The 10628-nt window shown below is 40.3% G+C and overlaps 1 protein-coding gene across 1 annotated transcript; it reads left to right on the top strand.

Moving 5' to 3' along the window:
- The first annotated feature begins 1100 nt into the window (after window positions 1-1100).
- mrpl3 (mitochondrial ribosomal protein L3) lies at window positions 1101-9620 on the top strand. Its single transcript, XM_079999092.1, has 10 exons — window positions 1101-1318; window positions 2305-2486; window positions 2593-2684; window positions 5010-5108; window positions 6150-6249; window positions 7597-7657; window positions 8055-8166; window positions 8261-8338; window positions 8538-8615; window positions 9405-9620. Exons 1-10 carry the CDS (start codon window positions 1212-1214, stop codon window positions 9552-9554), a joined length of 1059 nt encoding a protein of 352 aa, XP_079855218.1. The 5' UTR covers window positions 1101-1211; the 3' UTR covers window positions 9555-9620.
- The last annotated feature ends 1008 nt before the right edge of the window (window positions 9621-10628 follow it).

Consider the following 10628-nt stretch of genomic DNA (forward strand, 5'->3'; position numbering starts at 1 on the left):
CGCAGACATTCGCCGCAGTCTCTTTGTCTTTTCTCTTTCTATCGCTCTGTTTCTTTTTCTCCACCCCTCCTTTCCCCAATACATGCGCTTCAGTGATATATCGTGTTCCCCACTTATCTAGATCAAACATGCAAGGGCAATCCAAAGTCAGGCTGCTCTGGAAATAATCCCTGTTCAAACCACAGCACCTGTCAGTCATATCAACATTCCATACACAGAGAGGTATCGCCCTGCTGTCAGTGACTCCTCTGGAGTGGTTGGGAATGCAACATAATTTAAATGGCACTATTCTATTATATCATTGTACATCATCATATCTTCTATTCTATTAATATGTTTCATTGTATTAAATTCAATAGTCAACTAAATTATATGATATTCATATTAATTATTCATGTATTAATTCATTATTACATTATATTATATTATACTGTATTATATTATATTATATTTTATTCTATTTTATTATACTATATTATATTGTACTATGATATATTGTAATGTATTTTATTATATTACATGATATGATATGATGTGATATGATATGATATGATATGATATTATATTATTTTATATTATATTATATTATATTATATTATATTATATTATATTATATCATATTATAGTATATTACATTATATTACATTATATTATATTATATTATATTATATTATATTATATTATATTATATCATATTATAGATATTACATTATATTATATTATATTATATCATATTATATTATATTATATTAGGATTTCCTAACAACCCTGAACACGACTTCTTAAATGGGCCTTCATTCTATTCGAATACATTTTATTTATGTGTATTGTGAGACCTCACAATATTGGATTATTTATCACAGGAAACTTGTTGACATAAATCTTAAATTGATACCCGCTGATAATCTTAAATAAATCTTAAAAGACATAGAATATAACGCTAACCTCGTGTCGAATGACCGTCTTTGAATTTCCAAGATGTGTTGTTCGGGGATTTAAAAACAACATACTTTGGGGGTCTCCATGCGGAACGTTATACACGGTCACAATTACTTTACACGGTCGGACCTTATTTCCCTGACGTACCGGAACTCACCGGAGTGACATTTCACCACAGGACAAACAAGAAGGCGTTGGTGTGTTCACCATGCGAAAATCTCCACACTGTTAGCGGCACTGTATTTATTGTTTTTTTATATTATTATTATCAGATGTACAAATGTGTATATAACAACGGAATGGCAGCGTGGACGTGCCGGTTTCTCCTGCAGCGAGGAACGCGTCTCGTTGCTCTGCGACCAGGAAGAACAGCTGAAAGGTGACTGATGCTAATGCTAATGCTAATTCTAGCGCTATGAGTTATTAGTTGGTTGGTCAGTCAACCGGTTGAAATCAGCTCTACAAATATAAGGCGTTGAAAGTAATTTGGACACTCTTACATTTTAATTTCGTACGCCTCGGTTTCAACATAAACCTTAATCAAAAACACTCAACCGGAATTATAAATCATTCTATCAGATTTTCTTTTTTTTTTTTGTAAGAATGAATCACGTTCTTATGCCGAATAACCTGTCAGAGAAATTACCTTTTCTAGATTAACTTTATTCCTTGTACTCCGTGTACTAACGTGTCAAATGAAGCTGTTTTGATGTTATGAAGAGTTAATAGAATAAGATGAGACTTTATCGATCCCCGGAGGAAAATGTATGCGTTACAGCAGCAAAAACATTGCAGTCAAGAAAGAGATATATGTTCATAGCTTATATCCTATCCTATATTTTTTACTAAATACTTACAGCTGTGCTGGACCCAATATATAGCACCTACCTCCTAAACTTACCTGCAATACTTTATTAAATAAGAGAAAGATGATTTGTCCTAAAATCTGTTGAAAGTGTAGTTAAAATAGTCTTAAAGTCTCAAAAGTGTTGAATTACCTGCAGGCACCCTGGCAAAGGAGCAGAATACAATTTTTTATTTCAGGTTGTTCATCGGATGTTTCCTGTGCTTTGTTTACATGTCTTGTGCCCAGTCTGTCGTTTACAGAATGTAGCATTTATAGATTTGATTTGGTCGAGGAAAAAGTGCCATCTTGCAGTAAATGTTGACACTTTATCACATTTATTCCCATAATTGTTTACATCAAATCGGTGGGGTTGTTTGTGACATTTTTCAGACCAATAGGCAACACTGTGTGCTTTTTAATAATGATCCACATGAATGTGGATGCAAGTGATCGAACAAAAATCGGATCGGTAACATTGCAGCTAAGGAATGTACTTTTGTTTTCTTTTAAACGTGCAGTCCTGTACAGGCATTGGGTTGCGTTCGCACAGTGAAGACCACCACATGGTTTGAAGAACACCTGACGGATGATAACCAGAAGTTCATGAGGAAAAGTTTGGGGGAGGAGTACAAAAGACAGACAGCTGACAAGCTTAACCCACTCAAAGATGAGCCCTGGCAGAGGCACGAATGGACTGAGGGTAGGTGTCGCCAGAGTGGAGGGTATCGGAAGAGAAGTTTCTATCCAAAGTTATTGTTGCTTTGTGCCCTGCCTATTCTCATCTTCTACTTGTGTTGGGTTTCCAGGAAGTCGCAGAGTTGGACTGGTAGCTGTTAAGTTGGGCATGGTTCCTATCTGGACAAAAATGGGAGAAAGACACGTTGTGACAATGTTACAGGTAACACACAATTAACACAGCTCAGTTTCTATTGAACTTTATTGTTGTGTTCTTTGAGGCAAATTATGTATTTGTTCAGTGGGTATTATGATGACACGGCAGATGCCAAAACGACAAATCGGATGAACAACATTTAATTTTTCTTGTTTGTGTTGTTAAGATATTCCCTTTTTAGATTAGTTGTTGCGCCATACACAAAGTCAGACCTTGCATGTAGTAGGCTTGGGCAGACTTAAAAATAAATGGTCTATCAAAGATCGACTCCCTCAATCGGGGATCGACTCCGTCGATCGCAATTGACATTGATGAAGGGCGATATTATTTATTTATTTATTATTATTATTTATTTTTTTTATCCGCCAGGAAAAATTTGAGCATTTAAATGGTGTAAGTGTAGTTTACCGTGTTCTGAAAATGCAGCAGAGAGGGGGTGGAGGCTCTCCCCCTCCGCTCAGAGGGGAAGAGCCTCCCTCCACAGTCCCGTACAGAGACTTTTTATGGCAGGTGCTCTAAAAAAGAGAACAGGCACATGGACCCTCTGCTCCAGTTCTAGGCATTTTTCTGCTCTGGGCAAACATAGCAGCACAGCGCTGTGCGCACATTACAGGTGCGCTGAGGAGCAAGGTTCATGAGCTGCTCCTCATGAATATATCATGGCCAGCCAATCCACTATCTCAATGCCCATCCACGCCATGGGGCAAGTGCCCCATCGGGCCCCATCGGGTCCCCGCCCTCACCTGCCTCTCAATATGCAAATCTTGTGATTATATTATAGCAATATATTATATAATCTCATAGAATACCATTTGGGATTTATTTCATTCCTTAGTTTTTTACTTGTATGGAAAATGAAAAACGTAAACTTAACTCAGAATTGGAGCAGTTTTGGGGTTTTTTCTCCTCCAGACAGCGCGCAGTCTCCCGTGTTTGCTTTTTCTTTTAGATCTATTTATTTATGTTTGTTTCCTACTCCTTCCTGTATGAAACAAAATTTTTAAACACAACTGAGTTCAGGGACTGTACCGTTCCGCTCCTAGTTGTTTCCATTGCTATGTGCTATGGGACTTAATTAAGTAAAAACTGGATGTTTTTGTGTCAGTACTCGTAAATAATATATCCTGCACTTCTGGAACAGGGAGACTGCATTTAAAGAAGAAGGACAATTTTTAATCATCACATGACACGCCACACTACAACACATGCACATGCTTTGGATGGTGGCCGGTGAAATGATCAAATGGAGATGTTTAGAACGGCAGGAATTCCTCCAAAAGAGGAGGTCACCACATTCAAAGTGTCAAACAATGCTATCATCAAACCAGGTTTGTGGAAATTTGACCCATCCTGGCTTGTCCTTCCTCCGGGGGGGCAGCCAGGAGCAGTGGGCAGCAATCAATGACCCGCCTGGGTACCTGGTTCCATATGTCCATCGCTGGTCAGACGATGATGTGTGCATGTTTTTGTTTGGGGTCCCTACTGTTGTTAGATGGAGGAAACCCCATGTGAGCACGGCGATAACATGCAAACTCCACACTTACGCGGAGATAATCCGCCAGCACCCCAGACGGGAATCGAACCCAGGACTTTCTTGCTGTGGGGCAGAAGTGCAATGCACTGTGCCACCATGCTACATTACATTACATTCTATGCGCGCACGAACCCCCCCGAAAAAACTATATCGCCAATAGCTCATTTTGCACGATTGCCCAAGCCTACTATGCAGACCACAAACAGCTGTATTTAGGACACTTATTTTACTTGCCATATAAAAATATTGACTTGACTTAAGTTGGGCCCTACCAAATTCACAGTAAATTTTGCTCAATTTCAAAAACAATGACTCACAAAAATAACAGATTTTGTGGATTTTAAAAGAAAAACACAATGATGATGAAATCACACCTTTTAAGCACGCACAGTCACAACACCGTCGTTGTTTGTTGTCATCACTGAAGTTTTTCTTAGGACTTCCTGGTGCTGATTCCAGCTCCATTGCCATGAAAACACAAACCGTGAAGTCTGTGCGGCTCGGGACGGATGCAGCATTTCACACCTGTGTGTGTTTGTTTTTTTCCCCCCACGGCAAATTGTCAATTACGCACGAAGAAGCAGATTTCACGGTCTTTGACATGATTTTCACAGTCGTGAGTTTGGTATGGCCCTGGGAATCATTTAAATAATTGAAGTCTGACATAAGATTCAGTATGGTAACTGTAATGTAAACCCTTTCGAACTTGTGCACTGCCTCTGGGTCTAAACCTCTAAATAAACACATAAAACGGTCACATCCGTCCCTGATGTACCAATCACTCCCCTGCCTTCCAGGTGCAGGACTGTCACGTGATAAAGTTCCTGTCCAAAGAGGAGTATGACGGCCGCACCGCCGCCCTACTGGTCGGAGGGAAAAATGTGTCGCCCTTCTATGTAAGAATTTCCAGTAATTCTTCCTCTAAATCATAGCAAAAAATCAGTCTGGTATCGTCATTGTTGTTGTGTTGTCAGCTCTAATTTTGTGGCTTTGGATTCTGAACAGACTATGTGGCCATTAGATTTCAGATTTCAAAATATCTTTGGAGATTTGAAAGACACTCACTGATGTGAAATAGTATAATAGTATACTGTATAACAGTAGGCGCTGTTGACCACAGTTACCTTAATGAGGGCGGCAGTGAAAGACTATGTATGCATTGTATTTCCTGATGGTATAACAAAAGCACTCATTACTATGGACTTACTCATTACTATGCTCTGTAATAAGCAAAATAATGCAATGTATTGTCTGAAATACAAACGGAGATGGATAGAGGGGCAGTAAAGATCATTTAATTTGCTGGTTAAAATAGCCTTGGGGAGAGACGCTTGATGTGTGCCTGAGTCAGTGTTTGAAGTGGATTGCATCAGCCTTACACAAGCACAACACTCGAATTACAGAGCGTGAGAGTCATTGGTCGGCTGATTTCTGAAGAACACAGAGCGAAAGAGGAAGAGAGAGTTGTCACACACTGTGGCACAAGGGCAGAGATGAGAATGAGCCAAGTGAAAGGAAATGTCACAGTCACTCACTGCCAGGTGTGTGTGTGTGTGTGTGTGTGTGTGTGTGTGTGTGTGTGTGTGTGTGTGTGTGTGTGTGTGTGTGTGTGTGTGTGTGTGTGTGTGTGTGTGTGTGTGTGTGTGTGTGTGTGTGTGTGTGTGTGTGTGTGTGTGTGTGTGGCCAGTGTAGCGTAGCTCAAGTCTGGAGTTAATTTTTAAATGCCAAAGTCCATCAGATGCGCGGGCTCTCTCCTTTTCCCTTCATTCTCCATGTAGTCTCTCTCTCGCTCTCTCTCTACTCTGTTGCAGTCACTCCAAACTCACTCTCTCCTGCTCTCTCGCCCTTTAATTAAATTCAGTGAGATTCATTTGCATGGCTGTTCTGCATACGAGATTGCCAAAGTAGTTTGGATACAAACTCTTTCTCCCTGACAGAGGACTGAGGATCAAATGGAGATGTTTAGAACGGCAGGAATTCCTCCAAAACAGAAGGTCACCACATTCAAAGTGTCAAACAATGCTATCATCAAACCAGGTTTGTGTACACTGTATATAATAATAATCTATCATGGTAAATTGGACTGCTCGATAGATAGATACTTTATTCATCCCCAAAGGGAAATTGTAATTGTCTCAGCAGCTTACATCAACACATTAGGCAAAATAATAATAAAGCATTACAATAAAAATAGAAATCAGCTTTTCCGTTTTCCAGTAATTGCCAGTTTTTGCCTGGGAAAATCTTGAAGTCTGACATATTTAAATCTCTCCGGCCATAATGTCCAGTGAAAATAATTCCCTCCAAGCACAATTTGAACGAGTGCTGGGTGGATCATTTCGATAAAAATTCCGCAGATCTGTTCATTTTTCGCGCTCGGCAAGTTGCAACAGAAAGCCAATCAGTTTGGACGATCTAAAGCTGATCTGTCACCTCTGACCAATCACGTTTGTCAATATAGAAATAATCCCCGCCCCTTCTCTCATGGACAGCTTGCGCTTGTCAACACACATACACTGAGCAGAGACAGAGCACAGCGTCCAGAACTCTAAGGAGAAGCAGAAAGATGATGTATCATTAGGACACATACATCCATAGTTTGACGTTTTCTTTGGATATTTTAGTTCCAACCCACAGAAGACAGTAAATATCCACTGTATAAAATATGTCGACAGGACGTCAACACCACAAACTTTATTTATTTAGATCTACTTGCCATATTTATTTTAATTTGATCAAAAAATTATTTTAGTGAAATGTTGATTAAAGTGGCTTCACTTGTTACTTATTGTTCACAAACGGAAATTATTTGATTTCAAGTCGTAATATTCGTAATATTTATTTATTTTTGAAATGGTGTTAACTGAAGGGACTTATTTTATTTTGAATATTCATTCAAAAATATTATACATCTACATGCCTTGATGATGTCATTCTCTATATAGCCTGCCTATCAATTGGTTTTAAGTTCAATAAACACAGATAATATTACCGGAATCTCTCCCATTTTTCCGGGAGATTTACATCTTCCACGACACGTTGACCGGCACCATTTTTTTTCTAACGAAAACTAACTTTCTAACGAACTCTGATAGAAATATATATATATATATATATATATATATATTTTTTTTTTTTTTTTTTTTTTTTTTTTTTAAAGGATACATTTGAAAAATATGCCGTCCTATACAATTACTATACAAATTAACTTAGATAGAAATGGTAAATGTTGGCAATAAGGTTCAAGCAATAAGCCTATAAACCCAAAAAATCCACAGTAGACATATACTTCTGTATGAAAAAAATCCGTTCTGGTGGTTGTGCAAATACTTTTGTTTTGTTTTTCGTTCATTTTTTTTGTGACCTTGGTTGTTCTGTGTCCAGGCACTCCTCTCTACGCAGCACATTTCCGTCCGGGTCAGTATGTGGACATCACAGCAAAAACGTAAGCGCTTCTCTCCAACTGAAATTTGTGTCATTTTTGATGATGTAGCAGATAAATTACCAATTGAGTTATCATTAGCCACTTTACTTACAGACTCAATGTCATTTGATTTAAGTTTTTGCAAATGTTGTCTGAAAGGTTAGCACATAGTGAACCATTTTGAACACAGGATCTCAGCCAATCAACTTAAGACATTAAAAACTTCAATAAAGACCAGTTATTCAGGTGAAAGGGAAAGAGTACTTATTAATTGAATAATAAAAAAAATGATAGTGGGTGGGGGCGAGCCTTTAAACAACCTTATCGTGTGTGTGTGTGTGTGTGTGTGTGTGTGTGTGTGTGTGTGTGTGTGTGTGTGTGTGCGCGCGTGCGCGTGCGCGTGTGCGTGCGTGCGTAGAATCGGAAAGGGATTCCAGGGCGTCATGAAACGCTGGGGGTTCAAAGGTCAGCCGGCCACCCATGGTCAGACCAAGACGCACCGCCGACCAGGAGCCTCGGGGCCCGGAGGGGTGAGAAGCACGCATCTGCATGCAGAATGAACCCCCCTGGCGTGTGTGTGTGTGTGTGTGAGACTTTATTTGTTTGTTTTATATTATTTTTCAGGACCCCGCCAAAGTTTTTAAGGGGAAGAAGATGCCTGGCCAAATGGGCAATTACTTCGACACAGCTCACGGCCTGAAGGTACACACACACACACACACACACACACACACACACACACACACACACACACACACACACACACACACACACACACTTATCGACGCATAAGGAGAGATTTATTTGTCCTTGATGGCAATTTCAACTGATACACCTAGGTCGACCTCCTCTCTTATTATTTCTCTGTCTTGCTCAATTGCACATTCTCCCTCGCTCTCAGGTTTGGAGGGTCAACACCAAGTATAATGTTCTCTATGTACACGGCTCTGTCCCTGGCCACAGAAACTGCATAGTGAAGGTAAGAGCAGTGGCATGCGCACACATACACACACAGAAGCGTTGTCGAAGGTGAACCTCACTCCATCACACCATGCTCTGCATTCTGACAGGGGCCACCTTGCACCTGTAATACACTGACACTGCTGTAAGAAAGGTGTCGTGATCCATCTTCAGTGAGGTTGTGCTGTATCAGCTTGGAGTGTGTGTGTGTGAGCTTGCTTAATGATGTTAGTAAAATTCAATGGTTTTATCTCCATACTCAGCAGGTTGTGCTCGTGACCTTGTCTGTGTGTGTGTGCGCGCGCGCGCATTTGTTTTGCAGACAAGCGATAATGAATACAAATGTGTGTTATTTCTCCCAGCTCAGCTCCCTTTCTATAAACACATGCACACACATGCACAAAACAACTGTTCAATCACATATTTAGGATAAACTTTTAATATGTAGGTGCACCAGTATCAAAAATAAATTAGCTTAGAAAGTTAATGCGAGAGTTGCGATTTTTTGACAAATGTTGATTTTTTTTCTTATATCTTTACTTTCCTTTTTCTATTGTTCCTTGAAAGGGCAGATTTTTCTTCTACTCCTTAGCAGTTATGATGGCAGGCAAGATGAGCACAGGACTCATTTTCATTCCGTTCTTGCTGCTGGCTCTGTAGTGAGGAGTGGCAGGGTGAGGCATAACTGTGTGTGTGTGTGTGTGTGTGTGTGTGTGTGTGTGTGTGTGTGTGTGTGTGTGTGTGTGTGTGTGTGTGTGTGTGTGTGTGTGTGTGTGTGTGTGTGTGTGTGTGTGTGGACGGACATCAGGTGCGGGACACCATCCTCCCCAGCCGGAGTTCCTCTCTACTGAACCCTCCTTTCCCCACGTACTTCACTGAGGAGGAGAGCGAGCTGCCCGAAGATCTGTACGACAACGACCTCTTCATCCACGCCGAGTCCTCTCTCATGCTGGCCTAGCGCATGCACACACACATTAACCATATAGTTTGTCCGGTTCAATGAATAAAATCATTTTATTGTTTACACTTGTTCCCTGTGTGTGTGTGTGTGTGTGCGCGCCTGCGCGTGTGTGTGCTTACAGCGCCGAGGCAGCTCTGATCACAACTGTCAATGCATTCCCCTTGTTCCCTGAAACCATGGTAACCACAGGAGAGATTATGTTACTGGAGGATCCCCAGGCGGTGCAGTAGAAGAAAATGAAAGTGTGGCACGGAAGAACGGTGGAGGAATGGCAAAGAAACGCATAATAACCAGAGAGATGGCAGGGTGGTGAGGAAGAAATGAGCCGGAAGAAGAAGTAATGCTGTGTAGTGCGGAGGAAAGATTTTTCACAGTTCGGTTGGAAATGAATACACGGGAGGGGAATGGATGCAGTAGATCATGTGAGATGAAAATGATGGATGGAGAAAACAAAGGAGAAAGATAGAGGGAACGAATGGGAGGGTATTGGGGGCGGGGACAGGAATGCTGCCTGAATGAATCAGGATCAGAATGATTTTATTTTGACATACAAGTTTATTTGCACATACAGTGCAAATAACGACTGACGACTGTAATGCGTTCTATAAGAACGGTCGTATGTCGAAGCAATTTTTCCCCATATAAATTATGAAATCATGAAGGGTGAAAATAAACAAAATACACAGCACAAACACAGTAAATATGAAAAGAATCGATAAGCCACAAACTAAGTGCACACACGATGTAGGTCGCCCGCTGACTGACTGCTGACTGGCCACTGACGCGCCAACTGCAAATTTCCACGCTCGTATCTTGGAGCAGTCAGTCTCAAGTCGATACAAATTTTCGCAACCATCGCTGCTCGTATCTTGGATTAGTCGTAAGTAGATGCAGTCGTAAGTCGAGGTACCGCTGTACAAGGAAAGTGACTTGGTGATGTTGGTGCATAAAAGAGAACGCAACACCATATAACAAAATAAATATTGAACAAATAATTAAACAATATTAATAAAACAATTTTTTACACAAGTTATTAATAACTATAAATAATGCAGGCCGTGAAAGGTTAAG

The sequence above is a fragment of the Zeus faber genome, assembly GCF_960531495.2.
Source record: "Zeus faber genome assembly, chromosome: 1".
Classification (NCBI taxonomy): domain Eukaryota; kingdom Metazoa; phylum Chordata; class Actinopteri; order Zeiformes; family Zeidae; genus Zeus; species Zeus faber.

Bases quoted from the DNA above. Each gene is read 5' to 3' on its own strand.
- mrpl3 (XM_079999092.1), top strand. From the start codon at position 1,212: ATGTACAAATGTGTATATAACAACGGAATGGCAGCGTGGACGTGCCGG. The intron at 2,487-2,592 runs GTAGGTGTCGCC...TTGGGTTTCCAG, and splicing joins GAGGCACGAATGGACTGAGG to GAAGTCGCAGAGTTGGACTG. The intron at 7,658-8,054 runs GTAAGCGCTTCT...GTGCGTGCGTAG, and splicing joins GTGGACATCACAGCAAAAAC to AATCGGAAAGGGATTCCAGG.